Here is a 24,403-nt window from a genome sequence, read left to right on the forward strand (position 1 = left end):
CAGGTGGTCTCTCTAGACTAGTAGATGTGCTGTGTGTAACCTGTGTTTGAGATGTGGTAGTCGGGTGGTAGTCAGGTGGTCTCTCTAGACTAGTAGCTGTGCTGTGTGTAACCTGTGTTTGAGATGTGGTAGTCAGGTGGTAGTCGGGTGGTAGTCAGGTGGTCTCTCTAGACTAGTAGCTGTGCTGTGTGTAACCTGTGTTTGAGATGTGGTAGTCGGGTGGTAGTCAGGTGGTCTCTCTAGACTAGTAGCTGTGCTGTGTGTAACCTGTGTTTGAGATGTGGTAGTCAGGTGGTAGTCAGATGGTCTCTCTAGACTAGTAGCTGTGCTGTGTGTAACCTGTGTTTGAGATGTGGTAGTCGGGTGGTAGTCAGGTGGTCTCTCTAGACTAGTAGCTGTGCTGTGTGTAACCTGTGTTTGAGATGTGGTAGTCAGGTGGTCTCTCTAGACTAGTAGATGTGCTGTGTGTAACCTGTGTTTGAGATGTGGTAGTCAGGTGGTAGTCAGGTGGTAGTCAGGTGGTCTCTCTAGACTAGTAGCTGTGCTGTGTGTAACCTGTGTTTGAGATGTGGTAGTCGGGTGGTAGTCAGGTGGTCTCTCTAGACTAGTAGCTGTGCTGTGTGTAACCTGTGTTTGAGATGTGGTAGTCAGGTGGTCGCTCTAGACTAGTAGATGTGCTGTGTGTAACCTGTGTTTAAGATGTTGGTGTTTTCTACCAGCTAATGTAACTATTGTCATCCGCTCTAATACCTAACACAGTCTAGCAGCAGTTATTATCTAACCTCACATTCCCACCGCCCTTTGACCTCTGACCTTTTTTTTTTTTTTACAGGAAGTGATGACGAGTACAGCGACGACGACGACATGAGCTGGAAGGTTCGCCGTGCGGCCGCCAAGTGTCTGGATGCCGTGGTCAGCACACGCCACGAGATGCTGCCTGAGTTCTACCGGACCGTGTCGCCCGCGCTCATCGCCCGCTTCAAGGCACACACACACACACACACACACACACACACACACACACACACACACACACACACACACACACACACACACACACACACTACCTCTGTGCTCCTCTAGGGCTACATCTTCCAGGGAGTTTTACCTAGCCGTTGGGCATCTGTTGTTTGTTTGCTCTCTGAGTCGAGGCCGCGTTACTACAAAGAGTAAAAGCACTTTGATATCAACAGTTGTCACAAAAAGGGATTTTATCAATACAATTTGATTGGCTGATGTATTGACTGTAGGAGCGGGAGGAGAACGTGAAGGCTGATGTATTGACTGATGTATTGATTGTAGGAGCGGGAGGAGAACGTGAAGGCTGATGTATTGGCTGATGTATTGATTGTAGGAGCGGGAGGAGAACGTGAAGGCTGATGTATTGATTGTAGGAGCGGGAGGAGAACGTGAAGGCTGATGTATTGATTGGTGGATTGTAGGAGCGGGAGGAGAACGTGAAGGCTGATGTATTGATTGTAGGAGCGGGAGGAGAACGTGAAGGCTGATGTATTGATTATAGGAGCGGGAGGAGAACGTGAAGGCTGATGTATTGATTGTAGGAGCGGGAGGAGAATGTGAAGGCTGATGTATTGACTGATGTATTGATTGTAGGAGCGGGAGGAGAACGTGAAGGCTGATGTATTGACTGATGTATTGATTGTAGGAGCGGGAGGAGAACGTGAAGGCTGATGTATTGATTGTAGGAGCGGGAGGAGAACGTGAAGGCTGATGTATTGACTGATGTATTGATTGTAGGAGCGGGAGGAGAACGTGAAGGCTGATGTATTGACTGATGTATTGATTGTAGGAGCGGGAGGAGAACGTGAAGGCTGACGTGTTCCATGCCTACCTGTCGTTGCTGAAGCAGACACGTCCTGCTCAGAGCTGGCTGTGTGACCCAGATGCCATGGAACAGGGAGAGACTCCGCTCACCATGCTGCAGAACCAGGTAAAACACACAGAGAGAGCGAGAGGCACCGCCCAGACCTTAAGTTCTACAAGCCAATGGTGGGTGATGTTCTTTTAGCCAAGGATCGAAAATATGTGCCGTGTGATATTTCAAAAATACACATTTTCGGGCTGTTTTGGCACGTTCCCTACTAGCCTGGGCTTAAAGATACTACCTGGTTACCTGTATTAATGGTACTACCTGGTTACCTGTATTAATGGTACTACCTGGTTACCTGTATTAATGGTACTACCTGGTTACCTGTATTAATGGTACTACCTGGTTACCTGTATTAATGGTACTACCTGGTTACCTGTATTAATGGTACTACCTGGTTACCTGTATTAAAGGTACTACCTGGTTACCTGTATTAATGGTACTACCTGGTTACCTGTATTAATGGTACTACCTGGTTACCTGTATTAATGGTACTACCTGGTTACCTGTATTAAAGGTACTACCTGGTTACCTGTATTAATGGTACTACCTGGTTACCTGTATTAAAGGTACTACCTGGTTACCTGTATTAATGGTACTACCTGGTTACCTGTATTAATGGTACTACCTGGTTACCTGTATTAATGGTACTACCTGGTTACCTGTATTAATGGTACTACCTGGTTACCTGTATTAATGGTACTACCTGGTTACCTGTATTAATGGTACTACCTGGTTACCTGTATTAATGGTACTACCTGGTTACCTGTGTTAATGGTACTACCTGGTTACCTGTGTTAATGGTACTACCTGGTTACCTGTATTAATGGTACTACCTGGTTACCTGTATTAATGGTACTACCTGGTTACCTGTATTAAAGGTACTACCTGGTTACCTGTATTAATGGTACTACCTGGTTACCTGTATTAAAGGTACTACCTGGTTACCTGTATTAAAGGTACTACCTGGTTACCTGTATTAAAGGTACTACCTGGTTACCTGTATTAATGGTACTACCTGGTTACCTGTATTAAAGGTACTACCTGGTTACCTGTATTGATGCATCACACCAATGTCATACTCCTATGTTAATACACACACACCACACCCCACACACACACCACACACCTATCTCACACACACACAGAGAGGGTCGAAAGAGTTGTATGTTTATATCTCCTAGTGGTAGTTCTAGTATGTATTAGTCAGTATATCTATATCTCCTAGTGGTATTTCTAGTATATCTATATCTCCTAGTGGTATTTCTAGTATATCTATATCTCCTAGTGGTAGTTCTAGTATATCTATATCTCCTAGTGGTAGTTCTAGTATATCTATATCTCCTAGTGGTAGTTCTAGTATATCTATATCTCCTAGTGGTAGTTCTAGTATATCTATATCTCCTAGTGGTATTTCTAGTATATCTATATCTCCTAGTGGTAGTTCTAGTATGTATTAGTCAGTAGTATGTCTATATCTCCTAGTGGTAGTTCTAGTATGTATTAGTCAGTATATCTATATCTCCTAGTGGTATTTCTAGTATATCTATATCTCCTAGTGGTATTTCTAGTATATCTATATCTCCTAGTGGTAGTTCTAGTATATCTATATCTCCTAGTGGTAGTTCTAGTATATCTATATCTCCTAGTGGTAGTTCTAGTATATCTATATCTCCTAGTGGTAGTTCTAGTATATCTATATCTCCTAGTGGTATTTCTAGTATATCTATATCTCCTAGTGGTAGTTCTAGTATGTATTAGTCAGTAGTATGTCTATATCTCCTAGTGGTAGTTCTAGTATGTATTAGTCAGTATGTATTAGTCAGTATGTATATATCTCCTAGTTGTAGTATGTATTAGTCAGTATGTATTAGTCAGTATGTATATATCTCCTAGTGGTAGTTCTAGTATGTATTAGTCAGTATATCTATATCTCCTAGTGGTATTTCTAGTAAATCTATATCTCCTAGTGGTATTTCTAGTATATCTATATCTCCTAGTGGTAGTTCTAGTATATCTATATCTCCTAGTGGTATTTCTAGTATATCTATATCTCCTAGTGGTATTTCTAGTATGTATTAGTCAGTAGTATGTCTATATCTCCTAGTGGTAGTTCTAGTATGTATTAGTCAGTATGTATTAGTCAGTATGTATATATCTCCTAGTTGTAGTATGTATTAGTCAGTATGTATTAGTCAGTATGTATATATCTCCTAGTGGTAGTTCTAGTATGTATTAGTCAGTAGTATGTCTATATCTCCTAGTGGTAGTTCTAGTATGTATTAGTCAGTATGTATTAGTCAGTATGTATATATCTCCTAGTTGTAGTATGTATTAGTCAGTATGTATTAGTCAGTATGTCTATATCTCCTAGTGGTAGTTGTAGTATGTATTAGTCAGTATGTATTAGTCAGTATGTATATATCTCCTAGTGGTAGTTGTAGTATGTATTAGTCAGTATGTATATATCTCCTAGTTGTAGTATGTATTAGTCAGTATGTATTAGTCAGTATGTATTAGTCAGTATGTATATATATCCTAGTGGTAGTTGTAGTATGTATTAGTCAGTATGTATATATCTCCTAGTTGTAGTATGTATTAGTCAGTATGTATTAGTCAGTATGTATTAGTCAGTATGTATTAGTCAGTATGTATTAGTCAGTATGTATATATCTCCTAGTGGTAGTTGTAGTATGTATTAGTCAGTATGTATTAGTCAGTATGTATTAGTCAGTATGTATATATCTCCTAGTGGTAGTTGTAGTATGTATTAGTCAGTATGTATTAGTCAGTATGTATATATCTCCTAGTGGTAGTTGTAGTATGTATTAGTCAGTATGTATATATCTCCTAGTGGTAGTATGTATTAGTCAGTATGTATATATCTCCTAGTGGTAGTATGTATTAGTCAGTATGTATATATCTCCTAGTGGTAGTATGTATTAGTCAGTATGTATTAGTCAGTATGTATTAGTCAGTATGTATATATCTCCTAGCGGTAGTTGTAGTATGTATTAGTCAGTATGTATTAGTCAGTATGTATTAGTCAGTATGTATTAGTCAGTGGTATGTCTGATATTTCTCCCTCCCACCGGGTGCTGCTGCAGGTGCCAATGATCGTTAAGGCCCTGCATAAGCAGATGAAGGAGAAAAGTGTCAAGACACGACAGTGCTGCTTCAACATGCTGACGGAGCTGGTCAACGTGCTGCCTGGAGCCCTCACACAACATATCCCTGTCCTCGTACCAGGTAGGATACTACCCTAACCCTGGAGCCCTCACACAACATATCCCTGTCCTCGTACCAGGTAGGTTACTACCCTAACCCTGGAGCCCTCACACAACATATCCCTGTCCTCGTACCAGGTAGGTTACTACCCTAACCCTGGAGCCCTCACACAACATATCCCTGTCCTCGTGCCAGGTAGGTTACTACCCTAACCCTGGAGCCCTCACACAACATATCCCTGTCCTCGTACCAGGTAGGATACTACCCTAACCCTGGAGCCCTCACACAACATATCCCTGTCCGCGTACCAGGTAGGATACTACCCTAACCCTGGAGCCCTCACACAACATATCCCTGTCCTCGTACCAAGTAGGATACTACCCAAACCCTGGAGCCTTACACAACATATCCCTGTCCTCGTACCAGTTATGTACAATATAACTTGCACTCAGTGGCAAGTTTATTAGCTACACCACCCCGTTCATAAAAATGTTTTGCTTTTAGACAGTGAGTCATGTGGGCGTGGCTTCCTATATAAAGCAGGCAGGCATCGAGGCATTCAGTTACTGTTCCATTAGAATGGGTAACCTACTATATAAAGCAGACAGGCATCAAGACATTCAGTTACTGTTCCATTAGAATAGGTAACCTACTATATAAAGCAGACAGGCATCGAGGCATTCAGTTATGCTTCTACACCTGCATTGCTTGCTGTTTGGGGTTTTAGGCTGGGTTTCTGTACAGCACTTTGAGATATCAGCTGATGTACGAAGGGCTATATAAATACATTTGATTTGATTTTGATTTGAGTTACTGTTCCATTAGAATGGGTAACCTACTATATAAAGCAGGCAGGCATCAGGGCATTCAGTTACTGTTCCATTAGAATGGGTAACCTACTATACAAAGCAGGCAGGCATCAGGGCATTCAGTTACTGTTCCATTAGAATAACCTAAGGTGTGACGGTTCTAGTATCTCAAATGGCCCCCTGGAATTTTCACGCACGTCAGTGTCTAGGGTTTACAGAAAACGGTGCGACAAACGAAAACATCCAGTCAGCGGCAGTCCTGTGGGTGGGAACAGCTCGTTGATGAGATGTCCAAGGAGGATTACAAGAATCATGCAAGCTAACAGGCAAACAGGAAAATAACGGCTCAGAACTCACAACTTGTCGGTCCTTGTCACCGATTGGCTATTGCAGCAGACGATCACCCTGGGTTCCTATCAGCTAAAAACAAGAATAAGCTGCTCCATTGGGCAGGCCATCACCAACACTGGACAATTGAAGAGTGGAAAAAACACCAATTTGAGCAATGTTTCAGTGCCCTGAAGAATTCAGGCTGTTCTGGAGGCAAAGGGGGGTCTGACTCGGTACTAGATGGGTCTACTGAATGTGAATCTGAAATTTGTCCCCCAGACACCCCCCCCCACACACACACACACACACACACACACACACACACACACACACACGAGGCTGGAAGCAGCGTTGGATCAGCTACAGAGCTACATTTGCCCTGCAGGATCTCTTGCTCAAGGGCACAATGGCAGTAGTTGGCACCCCGAGATTCTGATCTCACTCCTGCCAGACTTTTACCCCAGGCTAGCCTGGGCTCTCACCCAACATCTCTGTGCTGGTCCCAGGAACAAAGCTCCTGCCCTGGGCATGTTCTTCAGCCTCATCCATCTGGTCTGGAGGTCACTCTCTCTCTGACGGAGGCTGACCGACTCAGACTGTTTTTGGGTTCTTATGAAGCAATGACATTCAATGCCTTTCACGTCTTAGTGGAATGAGAGTTATTGAGTTGACAAGAAATATGCTGAAGTAGAAAGTGAATTATTTGACCGACGTGTTACACTAGAGGAATAGATTGATTGATATCTAACAAAGTCCTGAGGCATGGTTCTAGGGCTCAGGTCCTCCGAGAGAGAGAAAGAAAGAAAGAAGGAATTAGAGCGAGCATACTTAAATTCACACAGGACACCGGATAAGACAGGAGAAGTACTCCAGATATAACAAACTGACCCTAGCCCCCCGACACATGAACTACTGCAGCATAAATACTGGAGGCTGAGACTGGAGGGATCAGGAGACACTGTGGCCCCATCCGATGATACCCCTGGAACAGGGCCAAACAGGAGGGATATAACCCCACCCACTTTGCCAAAGCACAGCCCCCACACCACTAGAGGGATAGCTTCAACCACCAACTTACCATCCTGAGACAAGGCCGAGTATGAAATAGCCCTAGTAAGCCAGTGACTCAGCCCCTGTTATAGGGTTAGAGGCAGCGAATCCCAGTGGAGAGAGCGGAACCGGCCAGGCAGAGACAGCAAGGGTGGTTCGTTGCTCCAGAGCCTTTCTGTTCACCTCCACATTCCTGGGCCAGACAACACTCAATCATATGACCCACTGAAGAGATGAGTCTTCAGTAAAGACTTAAAGGTTGAGACAGTTTGCGTCTCTGACATGGGTAGGCAGACCGTTCCATAAAAATGGAGCTCTATAGGAGAAAGCCCTGCCTCCAGCTGTTTGCTTAGAAATTCTAGGGACAATTAGGAGGCGTCTTGTGACCGTAGCGTACGTGTAGGTATGTACGGCAGGACCAAATCAGAGAGATAGGTAGGAGCAAGCCCATGTAATGCTTTGTAGGTTAGCAGTAAAACCTTGAAATCAGCCCTTGCTTTGACAGGAAGCCAGTGTAGAGAGGCTAGCACTGGAGTAATATGATCAAATTGTTTGGTTCTAGTCAGGATTCTAGCAGCCGTATTTAGCACTAACTGAAGTTTATTTAGTGCTTTATCCAGGTAGCAGGAAAGTAGAGCATTGCAGTAGTCTAACCTAGCAGTAACAAAAGCATGGATTAATTTTTCTGCATCATTTTTGGACAGAAAGTTTCAGATTTTTGCAATGTTACGTAGATGGAAAAAAAAGCTGTCCTTGAAACAGTTTTGATATGTTCGTCAAAAGAGAGATCAGGGTCCAGAGTAACGCCGAGGTCCTTCACAGTTTTATTTGAGACAACTGTACAACCATTAAGATTAATTGTCAGATTCAACAGAAGATCTCTTTGTTTCTTGGGACCCTAGAGGATTAGATAGATTGGTAGTTTTGCATGTTGTTATTGTAGGCTGCAGCCATAGTGTCTTTCCCTTTAGACAAACACAAGTGATTTATCACGGCTGGTTCAGAGGATTAGATAGATTGGTAGTTTTGCATGTTGTTATTGTAGGCTGCAGCCATAGTGTCTTTCCCTTTAGACAAACACAGGTGATTTATCACGGCTGGTTCAGAGGTAAATGGCATACGTCAAAAGGCAACAGAGAAGTTTTAATAACTTGTTCTGTCCTTTCTAAATGACCTTTTTTGGGGAGAAACACGTTTTTCTCGTTTCCCCCAATATGCTCCTCCTCCCCAATAGTACCAGTGCACTACTTCAGTACCCCACCGCTGATACAATGGGATTATTTAGGATCAAAGACAACGAGAAGCTTTCTGGTTATTTTGTGTTTTCTCCTTCCCTGAATTCACCAGGGGAGTGGAGGATCTGAAAGAGGCCGGTCATCAGCCTGTTGTATTGACTCTCACTGGGAACCTTTCCTGTGGTCGTATTGACTCTCTCACTGGGAACCTTCCCCTGGTCGTATTGACGCTCACTGGAAACCTTCCCCTGGTCGTATTGACGCTCACTGGGAACCTTCCCCTGGTCATATTGACTCTCACTGGGAACCTTCCCCTGGTCGTATTGACTCTCACTGGGAACCTTCCCCTGGTCGTATTGGCTCTCTCACTGGGAACCTTCCCCTGGTCGCATTGACTCTCTCTCACTGGGAACCTTCCCCTGGTCGCATTGACTCTCTCACTGGGAACCTTCCCCTGGCCGTATTGACTCTCTCTCACTGGGAACCTTCCCCTGGTCGCATTGACTCTCTCTCACTGGGAACCTTCCCCTGGCCGTATTGACTCTCTCTCACTGGGAATCTTCCCCTGGCCGTATTGACTCTCTCTCACTGGGAACCTTCCCCTGGCCGTATTGACTCTCTCTCACTGGGAACCTTCCCCTGGCCGTATTGACTCTCTCTCAGGGGGAACCTGGCCGTATTGACTCTCTCACTGGGAACCTTTTTATTTTTAGTAAATCAGCTCTGTTTTATTTTCTGTTCCCTGATACACGGTTCAGGTTTCTGACCTCACCAGCACCTCTTCTCTCTGCTGTTTCTCTTCTTTCCTTTTTAATATTCTAATTCATTGGGCCAGTTTCCCAGACACGCGTTCCACCCAGTCCTGGACTAAAACGCACTTTCAATGGAGGAACAAGTCTAGGAATAGACTTCATCTGTGTCTGAGAAACCCTCCCTTCAATGTGCATATTGACTAAACTAACCTAATCTCCTCTCTCTCTCTCTCTCTCTCCTAACAGGAATCATCTTCTCTCTCAACGACAAGTCCAGCTCGTCCAACCTGAAGATCGATGCCCTGTCCTGTCTGTATGTGGTCCTGTGTAACCACCAGCCCCAAGTCTTCCACCCTCATGTCCAGGTGGGGTAATAGGACTGATGTTGATCACATCATGGATTATCTTGAAATAGTCTCAGAACTCTCACTGACGGGGTCCACCCACAATGTTTTATTTATCTGTCAAATGTCTTTGTCAATTGTGAAGTGACACTTGAATAAACTTGTCTAACCTTTGACCTCCACAGGCCCTGGTGCCGCCCGTGGTGGCGTGTGTAGGAGACCCCTTCTATAAGATCACCTCCGAGGCCCTGCTGGTCAGCCAACAGCTGGTCAAGGTCATCAGGTAAGGTTATCTATTGTAATAATACACGTGTGTATTGATGTGTTCTCTTGTTTAGTAGAATAACTACACGGTTTACCAGAGGTAACTTCAGGTGAGTGTTGCTGTTTTTTTTCGTTCCGTCTGTACGTTTTTTTAATTAAAATTCTGTTTTAATCTGATGCAACCTCGTGGCCCAGTATGGGACAATGAATCTTTTGTCAATGTGATACTTCTCAGACCTCTGGACCAGCCGGAGAGGGACACCTTCGATGCTTCTCCCTACATCACTGACCTCTTCACCTGCACCATCAAACGCCTCAAGGCTGCCGACATCGACCAGGAAGTGAAAGAGAGGGCCATTTCCTGTATGGGTCAGATCATCTGTAACCTAGGAGACAGCCTGGGGGACGACCTCCCTGGGACGCTGCACATCTTCCTGGAGCGACTGAAGAATGAGATTACCAGACTGACCACGGTCAAGGCCCTCACGCTCATCGCAGGTCGGGAGGGGATGATGTTGAGAAGTCCATATGGCGAATTTTCAGAATCTGTTGAGGGCTGTTTGTTTACTAATAAATCAGTTTCCCTGCTAGATAAGTGTGTGTGTGTGTATACACTTTTCATACTTGCTCTCCTCCCTAATCACAGGCTCCACGTTGAAGATCGACCTTCGACCTATCCTCGACGAGGCGGTGCCCATCCTGGCGTCGTTCCTGCGTAAGAACCAGCGGGCGCTGAAACTGAGCACCCTGGCCGCGCTGGACATCCTGGTGAAGAACTACAGCGACAGCGTGACTCCGGCCATGATCGACGCCGTGCTGGCCGAGCTGCCGCCGCTGATCAGCGAGAGCGACATGCACGTGTCCCAGATGGTCATCAGCTTCCTGACCACCCTGGCCCGGGTCCACCCTCTCTCCCTGGCTAAGATCGGGGGGTCGTCCATCCTCTCGGAGCTCATCTCTCTGGTCAGGTCTCCTCTGCTGCAGGGAGGGGCCCTCAGTGCCATGCTAGAGTTCTTCCAGGTACCTATGGTTACCAGTTCCGGTTTGAACAGATAAGGGAATGATATCTAAACGTCTAGGACAGCGGGTAAATGAGTTCAATTGAGGTACTGTGTTCGTAAAATAGTTTGAGAACTGCTTGTAAAATCAGCTAAAAGATGATCAGGTTCTACTTTGTCCCTAATAGATGATCAGGTAGTTAGGGCTTACCTTGTCCCTAATAGATGATCAGGTAGTTAGGGCTTACCTTGTCCCTAATAGATGATCAGGTAGTTAGGGCTTACCTTGTCCCTAATAGATGATCAGGTAGTTAGGGCTTACCTTGTCCCTAATAGATGATCAGGTAGTTAGGGCTTACCTTGTCCCTAATAGATGATCAGGTAGTTAGGGCTTACCTTGTCCCTAATAGATGATCAGGTAGTTAGGGATTACCTTGTCCCTAATAGATGATCAGGTAGTTAGGGCTTACCTTGTCCCTAATAGATGATCAGGTAGTTAGGGCTTACCTTGTCCCTAATAGATCTATAGATTCTCAAACTGTCAACTTCATATCTAGAAGTGTCACTGCTCAATGTTAATTTATTAAACACCCCTCTCCGACCAAGCAGTATTGTAGCACTCAGTAAATTGTATTCTGTTCTTCGGGCTCTGGTGGGTACAGGGACATCCTCTCTGGGTTAGGGTTGTATTACTGTGTCCTCTCCCAGGCTCTGGTGGGTACAGGGACATCCTCTCTGGGTTAGGGTTGTATTAAAAGCTGTTTTACTGTGTCCTCTCCCAGGCTCTGGTGGGTACCGGGACATCCTCTCTGGGTTACATGGACCTGCTCCGTATGCTGACCGGTCCAGTCTACGCCCAGAGTGCTGCTCTAACACACAAACAGTCCTACTACTCTATCGCTAAATGTGTGGCCGCCCTGACCCGCGCCTGTCCTGATGTAGGTTCACTGTTCTGCTGACCTTCCTGTGTTATGTTTGTATTTATGTTCTCCTGGACTTTCAAACCTCCTTCCTGTGTTCTGTTCTCCTGGAGGACTTTCAGACCTCCTTCCTGTGTTCTGTTCTCCTGGAGGACTTTCAGACCTCCTTCCTGTGTTCTGTTCTCCTGGAGGACTTTCAGACCTCCTTCCTGTGTTCTGTTCTCCTGAAGGACTTTCAGATCTCCTTCCTGTGTTATGTTCTCCTGAAGGACATTCAGACCTCCTTCCTGTGTTCTGTTCTCCTGAAGGACATTCAGACCTCCTTCCTGTGTTCTGTTCTCCTGAAGGACATTCAGACCTCCTTCCTGTGTTCTGTTCCCCTGAAGGACATTCAGACCTCCTTCCTGTGTTCTGTTCTCCTGAAGGACATTCAGACCTCCTTCCTGTGTTCTGTTCTCCTGAAGAACATTCAGACCTCCTTCCTGTGTTCTGTTCTCTTGAAGGACATTTAGACCTCCTTCCTGTGTGCTGTTCTCCTGAAGCACTTTCAGACCTCCTTCCTGTGTTCTGTTCTCCTGAAGGACATTCAGACCTCCTTCCTGTGTTCTGTTCTCCTGAAGGACATTCAGACCTCCTTCCTGTGTTCTGTTCTCCTGAAGGACATTCAGACCTCCTTCCTGTGTTCTGTTCTCCTGAAGGACATTCAGACCTCCTTCCTGTGTTCTGTTCCCCTGAAGGACATTCAGACCTCCTTCCTGTGTTCTGTTCCCCTGAAGGACATTCAGACCTCCTTCCTGTGTTCTGTTCTCCTGAAGGACATTCAGACCTCCTTCCTGTGTTCTGTTCTCCTGAAGGACTTTCAGATCTCCTTCCTGTGTTCTGTTCTCCTGAAGGACATTCAGACCTCCTTCCTGTGTTCTGTTCTCCTGAAGGACATTCAGACCTCCTTCCTGTGTTCTGTTCTCCTGAAGGACATTCAGACCTCCTTCCTGTGTTCTGTTCCCCTGAAGGACATTCAGACCTCCTTCCTGTGTTCTGTTCTCCTGAAGGACATTCAGACCTCCTTCCTGTGTTCTGTTCTCCTGAAGAACATTCAGACCTCCTTCCTGTGTTCTGTTCTCTTGAAGGACATTCAGACCTCCTTCCTGTGTTCTGTTCTCCTGAAGCACTTTCAGACCTCCTTCCTGTGTTCTGTTCTCCTGAAGGACATTCAGACCTCCTTCCTGTGTTCTGTTCTCCTGAAGGACATTCAGACCTCCTTCCTGTGTTCTGTTCTCCTGAAGGACATTCAGACCTCCTTCCTGTGTTCTGTTCTCCTGAAGGACATTCAGACCTCCTTCCTGTGTTCTGTTCCCCTGAAGGACATTCAGACCTCCTTCCTGTGTTCTGTTCCCCTGAAGGACATTCAGACCTCCTTCCTGTGTTCTGTTCTCCTGAAGGACATTCAGACCTCCTTCCTGTGTTCTGTTCTCCTGAAGGACATTCAGACCTCCTTCCTGTGTTCTGTTCTCCTGAAGGACATTCAGACCTCCTTCCTGTGTTCTGTTCTCCTGAAGGACATTCAGACCTCCTTCCTGTGTTCTGTTCTCCTGAAGGACATTCAGACCTCCTTCCTGTGTTCTGTTCTCCTGAAGGACATTCAGACCTCCTTCCTGTGTTCTGTTCTCCTGAAGGACATTCAGACCTCCTTCCTGTGTTCTGTTCTCCTGAAGGACATTCAGACCTCCTTCCTGTGTTCTGTTCTCCTGAAGGACATTCAGACCTCCTTCCTGTGTTCTGTTCTCCTGAAGGACATTCAGACCTCCTTCCTGTGTTCTGTTCTCCTGAAGGACATTCAGACCTCCTTCCTGTGTTCTGTTCTCCTGAAGGACATTCAGACCTCCTTCCTGTGTTCTGTTCTCCTGAAGAACATTCAGACCTCCTTCCTGTGTTCTGTTCTCTTGAAGGACATTCAGACCTCCTTCCTGTGTTCTGTTCTCCTGAAGCACTTTCAGACCTCCTTCCTGTGTTCTGTTCTCCTGAAGGACATTCAGACCTCCTTCCTGTGTTCTGTTCTCCTGAAGGACATTCAGACCTCCTTCCTGTGTTCTGTTCTCCTGAAGGACATTCAGACCTCCTTCCTGTGTTCTGTTCTCCTGAAGGACATTCAGACCTCCTTCCTGTGTTCTGTTCCCCTGAAGGACATTCAGACCTCCTTCCTGTGTTCTGTTCCCCTGAAGGACATTCAGACCTCCTTCCTGTGTTCTGTTCTCCTGAAGGACATTCAGACCTCCTTCCTGTGTTCTGTTCTCCTGAAGGACATTCAGACCTCCTTCCTGTGTTCTGTTCTCCTGAAGGACATTCAGACCTCCTTCCTGTGTTCTGTTCTCCTGAAGGACATTCAGACCTCCTTCCTGTGTTCTGTTCTCCTGAAGGACATTCAGACCTCCTTCCTGTGTTCTGTTCTCCTGAAGGACATTCAGACCTCCTTCCTGTGTTCTGTTCTCCTGAAGGACATTCAGACCTCCTTCCTGTGTTCTGTTCTCCTGAAGGACATTCAGACCTCCTTCCTGTGTTCTGTTCTCCTGAAGGACATTCAGACCTCCTTCCTGTGTTCTGTTCTCCTGAAGGACATTCAGACCTCCTTCCTGTGTTCTGTTCTCCTGAAGGACATTCAGACCCCCTTCCTGTGTTCTGTTCTCTTGAAGGACATTCAGACCTCCTTCCTGTGTTCTGTTCTCCTGAAGCACTTTCAGACCTCCTTCCTGTGTTCTGTTCTCCTGAAGGACATTCAGACCTCCTTCCTGTGTTCTGTTCTCCTGAAGGACATTCAGACCTCCTTCCTGTGTTCTGTTCTCCTGAAGGACATTCAGACCTCCTTCCTGTGTTCTGTTCTCCTGAAGGACATTCAGACCTCCTTCCTGTGTTCTGTTCTCCTGAAGGACATTCAGACCTCCTTCCTGTGTTCTGTTCCCCTGAAGGACATTCAGACCTCCTTCCTGTGTTCTGTTCCCCTGAAGGACATTCAGACCTCCTTCCTGTGTTCTGTTCCCCTGAAGGACATTCAGACCTCCTTCCTGTGTTCTGTTCTCCTGAAGGACATTCAGACCTCCTTCCTGTGTTCTGTTCTCCTGAAGGACATTCAGACCTCCTTCCTGTGTTCTGTTCCCCTGAAGGACATTCAGACCTCCTTCCTGTGTTCTGTTCTCCTGAAGGACATTCAGACCTCCTTCCTGTGTTCTGTTCTCCTGAAGGACTTTTATTGCCTTTTTTGTATTGGTGTTTTTTTTTCAATCTCAGATTTTTTGGTTTGATTATTTCCTCTTTGTTTTGTTTCTTTTTGTTTGTTCATCATCTTAACATAATGTTTTATAATGTGATCACTGCCCTAAAGCTTTTTTCCATATTTAATGCATTTTAAATAAAGTTTTATTTGTATTTGTAGGAGGGTCCTGCCGTGGTAGGCCAGTTCATCCAGGATGTGAAGAACTCTCGGTCGACAGACTCCATCAGGCTGCTGGCCCTGCTGTCACTGGGAGAGGTGGGTCACACTTTTTAAAAATACAAATACTCAACATTAACAAAGTGTGTGTGTGCATGTCCAAGGCATTTTACGGTTGTGGGCCTCCCGAGTGGCGCAGTGGTCTAAGTAGCTGTGTCACTAGAGATTCTGGGTTCGAGTCCAGGCTCTGTCGCAGCCCGGCCGCGACCGGGAGACCCATGGGGCGGCGCACAATCGGCCCAGGGTCGTCCGGGTTACGGGGAGGGTTTCGCCGGCAGGGATGTCCTTGTCCCATCGTGCACTAGCGACTCCTGTGGCGGGCCGGGTGCAGTGCACGTTGACCCGGTCGCCAGGTGTACGGTGTTTTCTCTGACACATTGGTGCAGTTGGCAGTTCCGGGGTTAAGTAGGCGTTGTGTGAAGAAGCAGTGCGGCTTGGTTGGGTTGTGTTTCGGGAGGACGCACGGCCCCTGACCTTCGCCTCTCCCGAGTCCGTACGGGAGTTGCAGCGATGAGACAAGACTGTAACTATCAATTGGATACCACGAAATTGGGAAGAAAAAGGGGTACAAAATGTTGAGTTTTACTGCTGCTGGTAGTGGGACTAATAGTGGGTTTGATGGTAGTGGGACTAATAGTGGGTTTGATGGTAGTGGGACTAATAGTGGGTTTGATGGTAGTGGGACTAATAGTGGGTTTGATGGTAGTGGGACTAATAGTGGGCTTGATGGTAGTGGGACTAATAGTGGGTTTGATGGTAGTGGGACTAATAGTGGGTTTGATGGTAGTGGGACTAATAGTGGGTTTGATGGTAGTGGGACTAATAGTGGGTTTGATGGTAGTGGGACTAATAGTGGGTTTGATGGTAGTGGGACTAATAGTGGGTTTGCTGGTAGTGGGACTAATAGTGGGTTTGATGGTAGTGGGACTAATAGTGGGTTTGATGGTAGTGGGACTAATAGTGGGTTTGATGGTAGTGGGACTAATAGTGGGTTTGCTGGTAGTGGGACTAATAGTGGGTTTGATGGTAGTGGGACTAATAGTGGGTTTGATGGTAGTGGGACTAATAGTGGGTTTGATGGTAGTGGGACTAATAGTGGGTTTGATGGTAGTGGGACTAATAGTTGGTTTGATGGTAGTGGGACTAATAGTGGTGTTTAACTGTAGTGGGCTGGTATCAGATGTCGTGACTAGTATCAGTAGTGAAGGAATCATTCACAATGTCTCTGTGGTAGGTGGGACACCACGTAGACCTGAGCGGCCAACCGGAGCTCAAGACGGTCATCCTGGACGCCTTCTCTTCCTCCTCCGAAGAGGTCAAGTCTGCCGCATCCTACGCCCTGGGATCCATCGCCGTGGGCAACCTGCCGGAATACCTGCCCTTCGTTCTGGGGGAGATCTCGGGACAGCCCAAGAGGCAGTATCTGCTGCTTCACTCGCTCAAAGAGATCATCAGGTAGGACAGTCCGGCGGGTTAGAGAGGTGTGGAACCCACCCGAAAGGTCGCTGGTTCAAGTCCCGGGGTCGGGGTGACTGAACTGGCTAATTGCGCGGGGTTGCTGTTTTCACCTTGTGACCAACATAGCATCTCTGTTCTGTTCTCTCCAGCTCTGCGTCCGTGACGGGTCTGAAACTTTACGTCGAGGGCGTGTGGACCCTGCTGTTGAAGCACTGTGAGTGTGCCGAGGAGGGCACCAGGAACGTGGTAGCAGAATGTCTGGGGAAACTCACCCTCATAGACCCAGAAACCCTGCTGCCCAGACTTAAAGGATACCTGCTCTCAGGTGAGGAACAGGAACGTGGTAGCAGAATGTCTGGGGAAACTCACCCTCATAGACCCAGAAACCCTGCTGCCCAGACTTAAAGGATACCTGCTCTCAGGTGGGGGACAGGAACGCCCTGCTGGTTTTCATTGGCAAGACTTGATTCAAAAAAATATATATAATAATATTTAAATACGGGTGGTTCATTGTGCATGATATGAATCATTTCATGTGAAGAAATATGACATGGGTATTAGTTTACTATGATATTGCAGGTATGTCATGTGAAATATTAATGTTTTCTGTCTCCAGGATCATCTTATGCCAGAAGCTCAGTCGTGACAGCAGTGAAGTTCACCATCTCAGACCACCCACAGACAATAGACCCTCTCCTGAAAAACTGTATAGGTGTGTCTCATCTCTACTATGTCATCTATCCCATCGCTATCTACTGCTAACCTGTCCTCTTTGACTACTGCTATGCTATCTATATCTGAATGGTGTTACTGAGACAGGCAGACTGCTATGGTATCTATATCTGAATGTTGCTACTGAGACAGGCAGACTGCTATGGTATCTATATCTGAATGTTGTTACTGAGACAGGCAGACTGCTATGGTATCTATATCTGAATGTTGTTACTGAGACAGGCAGACTGCTATGGTATCTATATCTGAATGTTGTTACTGAGACAGGCAGACTGCTATGTTATCTATATCTGAATGTTGTTACTGAGACAGGCAGACTGCTATGGTATCTATATCTGAATGTTGTTACTGAGACAGGCAGACTGCTATGGTATCTATATCTGAATGTTGTTACTGAGACAGGCAGACTGTATCTAATGACAAACTGACCCTAGCCTCCGGCACAGACTATTACAGCATAAATACAGTACATTCAGAAACTATTCAGACCCCTTGACTTTTTCCACATTTTGTTACGTTACAGCCTTATTCTAATATGGATTCAATTGTAGTTTTTTTCCCCCTCATCAATCTACACACAATACCCCATAATGACATCACAATACCCCATAATGACATCACAATACCCCATAATGACATCACAATACCCCATAATGACATCACAATACCCCATAATGATAAAGCAAAAACAGGTTTTTAGACATGTTTACAAATGTATAAAAAAATTACAACTGGAAATATAACATTTACATAAGTATTCAGACCCTTTACTCAGTACTTTGTTGAAGCACTGTTGGCAGTGATTACAGCCTTCAGTCTTCTTGGGTATGATGCTACAAGCTTGACACACCTGTATTTTGGGAGTTTCTCCCATTCTTCTCTGCAGATCCTCTCAAGCTCTGTCAGGTTGGATGGGAAGTGTTGCTGCACAGCTATTTTCAGGTTTCTCCAGAGATGTTCGATCGGGTTCAAGTCCGGGCTCTGGCTGGGCCACTAAAGGACATTCAGAGACTTGTCCCGAAGCCACTCCTGCGTTGTCTTGGCTGTGTGCTTAGGGTCGTTGTCCTGTTGGAAGGTGAACCTTCTCCGTAGTTTGAGGTCCTGAGCGCTCTGGAGCAGGTTTTCATCAGGGATATCTCTGTACATTTTTCCCTCGATCCTGATTAGTCTCCCAGTCCCTGCCGCTGAAAAACACCCCCACAGCATGATGCTGCCACCACCGTGCTTCACTGTAGGGATGGTGCCAGGTTTCCTCCAGACGTGATGCTGCCACCACCATGCTTCACCGTAGGGATGGTGCCAGGTTTCCTCCAGACGTGACGCTTGGCATTCAGGCCAAAGAGTTCAATCTTGGTTTCATCAGACCAGACAAATCTTGTTTCTCAAGGTCTGAGAGTCTTTAGGTGCCTTTTGGGAAACTTCAAGCAGGCCGCCATGTGCCTTTTACTGAGGAGTGACTTCCGTCTGACCACTCTACCCTAAAGGCCTGGTTGGTGGAGTGCTGCAGAGATGGTTGTTCTTCTGGAACTGTGGAGCTCTGTCAGAGTGACCTTCGGGTTCTTGGTCTTCTCCCTGACCAAGGCCCTTCTCCCCCGATTGCTCAGTTGGGCCGGGTGGCCAGCTTAAGGAAGAGTCTTGGTGGTTCCAAACTTCTTCCATTTCAGAATGATGCAGAAATAGTACCCTTTCCCAGATCTGTGCCTCGACACGATCGTCTCTCGGAGCTTTACGAACAATTCCTTCGACCTCCATGGCTTGGTTTTTGCTCTGACATGCACTGTCAACTGTAGGACCTTATAAAGACAGGCGTGTGCCTTTCCAAATCATGTCCAATCAATTGAATTTATCCCAGGTGGACTCCATTCAAGTTGTAGAAACATATCAAGGATGATCAATGGAAACAGGATGTAACTGAGCTCAATGTCTCTTAGTCTCATAACAAAGGGTCTGAATACTTATGTAAATAAGGTATTTCTGTTTATTAATTGTAAACCCGTTTTCACTTTGCCATGATGGGGTATTGTGATGTCATGATGGGGTATTGTGATGTCATTATGGGGTATTGTGTGTAGATTGATGAGGGGATATTTATTTAATACATTTTAGAATAAGGCTGTAATGTAACAAAATGTGGAACAAGGGGAAGGGGTCTGAATAGTTTCATAATTCACTGTACTGGAGACCGAGACTGATGTTTTTACTGAGACACACTGAGGAAATATAGACGAGAGGAGCTTTTCATTTGACTTGTCGTATACTGATGTTCATTGTATATGTGAAAGGTTCATTGTGACCGACTGTGTTGTTCTGTATTCCAGGTGACTTCTTGAAGACGTTGGAGGACCCGGACCTGAACGTGCGGCGGGTTGCCCTGGTAACCTTCAACTCCGCAGCCCATAATAAGCCCTCTCTCATCAGAGACCTACTGGATACGGTCCTGCCACACCTCTACAACGAGACCAAAGTCCGCAAGGAACTCATCAGAGAGGTACGGGACGAACCAAGCTGATGTTCCCTCTCCTTTTCTGCTTCAGTTGTTCACCTTCTGTCGTTCTTCATCTACTCTTCCCTTGTTTTCGGTTATCCCTAGGTTGACTTGGCTTTCATTGGTGCTTCCCTTCCTTCCTTCCTTCCTTCCTTCCTTCCTTCCTTCCTTCCTTCCTTCCTTTGTCTGTTATCCTTCTGTCATTCTTCATCTACTCTTCCCTAGGTTGACATGGCTTTCATTGGTGCTTCACCCCCTTTTTCTTCCTTCCTTCCTTCCTTCCTTCCTTCCTTCCTTCCTTCCTTCCTTCGTCTATTATCCTTCCTTTTTTAAATGTTTTTTTTTAAGTTTAAAGTTTTATTGACAAAAGATTTACTTGCAATTCTTGTCCTCTGTCATCGTTCCTTTTAGTTGAGTTACTTTAGATAAGATGGTCTTCTTAATGTCCTGTCTTCTCCCCCCAGGTTGAGATGGGTCCCTTTAAACACACAGTGGACAATGGTCTTCTTAATGTGTTGTCTTCTCCCCCCAGGTTGAGTTACTTTAGATAAGAGGGTCTTCTAAATGTGTTGTCTTCTCCCCCCAGGTTGAGTTACTTTAGATAAGAGGGTCTTCTAAATGTGTTGTCTTCTCCCCCCAGGTTGAGTTACTTTAGATAAGAGGGTCTTCTAAATGTGTTGTCTTCTCCCCCCAGGTTGAGTTACTTTAGATAAGAGGGTCTTCTAAATGTGTTGTCTTCTCCCCCCAGGTTGAGTTACTTTAGATAAGAGGGTCTTCTCCCCCCAGGTTGAGTTACTTTAGATAAGAGGGTCTTCTAAATGTGTTGTCTTCTCCCCCCAGGTTGAGTTACTTTAGATAAGAGGGTCTTCTAAATGTGTTGTCTTCTCCCCCCAGGTTGAGTTACTTTAGATAAGATGGTCTTCTTAATGACCTGTCTTCTCCCCCCAGGTTGAGATGGGTCCCTTTAAACACACAGTGGACGATGGTCTTCTTAATGACCTGTCTTCTCCCCCCAGGTTGAGATGGGTCCCTTTAAACACACAGTGGATGATGGTCTGGACATAAGGAAGGCAGCGTTTGAGTGCATGTACACACTCTTGGACAGCTGTCTAGACAGACTAGACATCTTTGAGTTCCTCAACCACGTAGAAGACGGACTCAAGGACCATTACGACATCAAGGTATCCTGAACAGCTTCCTGACAGGACTCCGTTATGTTTCAACAATAGCCTGCCTGGAGAGAGAGGTAGTCTGTATGTAGATCAGACAACAGGAGAGAGAGGTAGTCTGTATGTAGATCAGACAACTGGAGAGAGAGAGGTAGTCTGTATGTAGATCAGACAACAGGAGAGAGCGAGGTAGTCTGTATGTAGATCAGACAACAGGAGAGAGAGAGAGAGAGAGAGAGAGGTAGTCTGTATGTAGATCACACAACAGGAGAGAGGGAGGTAGATCAGACAACAGGAGAGAGAGAGAGAGAGAGGTAGTCTGTATGTAGATCAGACAACAGGAGAGAGAGAGAGAGAGAGAGAGAGAGAGAGGTAGTCTGTATGTAGATCACACAACAGGAGAGAGAGGGGTAGTCTGTATGTAGATCACACAACAGGAGAGAGAGGGGTAGTCTGTATGTAGATCAGACAACAGGAGAGAGAGGGGTAGATCAGACAACAGGAGACAGGGAGGTAGATCAGACAACAGGAGAGAGGGAGGTAGATCCGACAACAGGAGAGAGGGAGGTAGATCAGACAACAGGAGAGAGGGAGGTAGATCAGACAACAGGAGAGAGGGAGGTAGATCAGACAACAGGAGAGAGGGAGGTAGATCAGACAACAGGAGAGAGGGAGGTAGATCAGACAACAGGAGAGAGGGAGGTAGATCAGACAACAGGAGAGAGGGAGGTAGATCAGACAACAGGAGAGAGGGAGGTAGATCAGACAACAGGAGAGAGGGAGGTAGATCCGACAACAGGAGAGAGGGAGGTAGATCCGACAACAGGAGAGAGGGAGGTAGATCCGACAACAGGAGAGAGGGAGGTAGATCAGACAACAGGAGAGAGGGAGGTAGATCCGACAACAGGAGAGAGGGAGGTAGATCCGACAACAGGAGAGAGGGAGGTAGATCCGACAACAGGAGAGAGGGAGGTAGATCCGACAACAGGAGAGAGGGAGGTAGATCAGACAACAGGAGAGAGGGAGGTCTGTATGATTTAAAGGGCAGGCTGTATAATGCATCACAGGGCCTGTATTGAGGAGTGTTGGTTTATGGGGTTGGAAGATAATGGGGATGTTGTTGTTTATCAGATGCTGACGTTCCTGATGCTGGCTAGACTCTCCACTCTGTGTCCCAGTGCTGTGCTACAGAGGCTGGACAGACTGGTTGAGCCGCTACGTGCCACCTGCACCACCAAGGTGAGACCAGACACACGGTCCCTGGTATCGTACCATTCACAGAGACCAGACACGCTGTCCCTGGTATAGTACCATTCACAGAGACCAGACACACGGTCCCTGGTATAGTACCATTCAGGGATGTGTTAGAGTCCCATCTCTCTCCAACAATCACCTACATACAGTATGTCAACCCCTCTCTCTCTGTCTCTCTCTCTGTCTCTCTCTCTGTCTCTCTCTGTCTCTCTCTCTCTCTGTCTCTCTATCTCCCTCTGTCTCTCTGCCCCAGGTGAAGGCCAACTCAGTGAAGCAGGAGTTTGAGAAGCAGGATGAGTTGAAGCGTTCAGCCATGCGGGCGGTGGTCGCCCTCCTCACCATCCCCGAGGCGGAGAAGAGTCCCCTGATGAGCGAGTTCCAGTCCCAGATCTCCTCCAACCCCGAGCTGGCTGCCATCTTTGAAAACATCCAGAGAGACTCGTCCTCCGCTAACATGGAGTCCATGGACACCAGCTAAACTATGACTCTCCCACAATCCCCCTCTTCTTCCTTTCATTCCCAAAACATGATGCCGCAACAGCAACAAAAAATACCTGGGAGGGGGGGGGGGGGGGACCCTTTTATCAATCGTTCCATGATGCATTGCACTGAATCAGCAACAGTTATAGGAGAAAATAAAAATTAATTGAACTTTTAAAACACAACAAAATGTCAAACAAAAAATACAAGTAGAAGAAAGTTTATCTTTAAACAAACACGAAATAAATCAGTTTTTGGTTTGTTCCATCGTTCCTTATTTTTAGTTTTTGTTTTGGGTTTTATAATAATTCCTGAATTCCACAGGTACCTCCTCCATGCAGATTTTGGATGCTGCTGCAGAGTGACTGTTTAATGCTGAGATGATGACATATGAACTGACTTAAATGGAAACGGACTGACTTGCCTACAGCTTCACTCTACGAACGATGGGATATATATATATATATATACATATACATACACACGGCTCCTAACATACAAGACAGGAGGCTTGACTAACATGGGATCTACAGGGGTTAAATCAATAAAATTACAGCATATTGAGTTCTATGGTTTCTGGACGTTCACTTTTTTGGGGTTTTTGTTACCATGGTTCTTACCAGATCAGATTGGGTTGAATTGAATGGGGGAGGGTTTATTTTTTGAGTTTGTTACCATGGTTCTTACCGGATCAGATTGGGTTGAATTTAATGGGGGGGGGGGGGGGGGGTTTATTTTGTTTTTGTTATTGCAAGAATTGAATGTCATTATCTGTGTTTTATTTGTCTTGTCGGCTGTTGGTTAGAACCAAGCTTGGTTGGTGGGGGGGAGATTCACACAATCAGAAGAGGTGATGTTTAAAATTGTGTTCAGAAATCTTCTATTAAAGAGGTGTGAGAGACATGGTCAGGACAGGGTGTTCTGTTGAATAAGTGGATAAATATTTAGACATTTTTTTTGGGGGGGGGGCCTCATTTTTAATTCGTACATGTCTCTTGCGTCGACTGGTGGTTGGTTGAGCAGAGGTCATTTGACCTTTTGACTCCATTAGCATGTTCAAAACAACCCGATAAGGGAAGGAGTGTGTCTTCGACAGGGCAGCAACGTACCTTGGGTGAAAGCCCAGCATTAGGAACAGACCTCTCTGTATGTGGACAGAAGTACATTTTGTGAATAAAAAGCGTGAACTGATTTCTTAGCCTCCCGATCCAGCAACAGCAAATTGTATTTGTCCCACGCGCCCAATACAACGGCTGTAGACCTTACAGTTTAAACTGACAAGCCTCACGTTATGTATTCCTTGGTCTCTACCCTCACTAATGTACAGAGGTTATGAGTAAACACAGAAGTTAAAACAGCCAATAGTGAAACATCTCATTACATTATTTTTTTTTGGGGGGGGTGGGGGGGGACCTGGAGCCGATGTTACTGCTCTATTCCTTATCCTGTCAGGTGAGTCACAAATGCCTCCCTCTTCCCTATATAGTGCACTGCTTTGGAGGGGGAAGAAAGGTTAACCTTTTTCA

The 24,403-nt window shown here is 45.8% G+C and overlaps 1 protein-coding gene across 2 annotated transcripts in view; it reads left to right on the forward strand.

Annotated features, from left to right (window-relative positions):
• LOC139379608 (cullin-associated and neddylation-dissociated 1) overlaps positions 1 to 24,068 on the forward strand; it is a 57,709-nt gene extending 33,641 nt beyond the window's left edge. The window contains exons 8-23 of one of the 2 annotated variants that reach the window (XM_071122402.1): positions 833 to 984; positions 1,811 to 1,951; positions 4,996 to 5,137; positions 9,539 to 9,657; positions 9,822 to 9,919; positions 10,136 to 10,398; positions 10,547 to 10,920; positions 11,681 to 11,836; positions 15,243 to 15,338; positions 16,534 to 16,754; positions 16,907 to 17,082; positions 17,374 to 17,469; positions 19,808 to 19,977; positions 20,991 to 21,155; positions 22,275 to 22,382; positions 22,651 to 24,068. In XM_071122402.1, coding sequence (XP_070978503.1) covers positions 833 to 984; positions 1,811 to 1,951; positions 4,996 to 5,137; positions 9,539 to 9,657; positions 9,822 to 9,919; positions 10,136 to 10,398; positions 10,547 to 10,920; positions 11,681 to 11,836; positions 15,243 to 15,338; positions 16,534 to 16,754; positions 16,907 to 17,082; positions 17,374 to 17,469; positions 19,808 to 19,977; positions 20,991 to 21,155; positions 22,275 to 22,382; positions 22,651 to 22,875 — 2,702 coding nt within the window. In that variant the 3' untranslated portion in view covers positions 22,876 to 24,068. Of the gene's footprint in view, positions 1 to 832; positions 985 to 1,810; positions 1,952 to 4,991; positions 5,138 to 9,538; positions 9,658 to 9,821; positions 9,920 to 10,135; positions 10,399 to 10,546; positions 10,921 to 11,680; positions 11,837 to 15,242; positions 15,339 to 16,533; positions 16,755 to 16,906; positions 17,083 to 17,373; positions 17,470 to 19,807; positions 19,978 to 20,990; positions 21,156 to 22,274; positions 22,383 to 22,650 lie in introns of both variants that reach the window. The other variant, XM_071122401.1, reaches the window with a different exon arrangement.
• Positions 24,069 to 24,403: the final 335 nt, after the last annotated feature.

The sequence above is a fragment of the Oncorhynchus clarkii genome, chromosome 21 (assembly GCF_045791955.1).
Source record: "Oncorhynchus clarkii lewisi isolate Uvic-CL-2024 chromosome 21, UVic_Ocla_1.0, whole genome shotgun sequence".
NCBI lineage: Eukaryota > Metazoa > Chordata > Actinopteri > Salmoniformes > Salmonidae > Oncorhynchus > Oncorhynchus clarkii.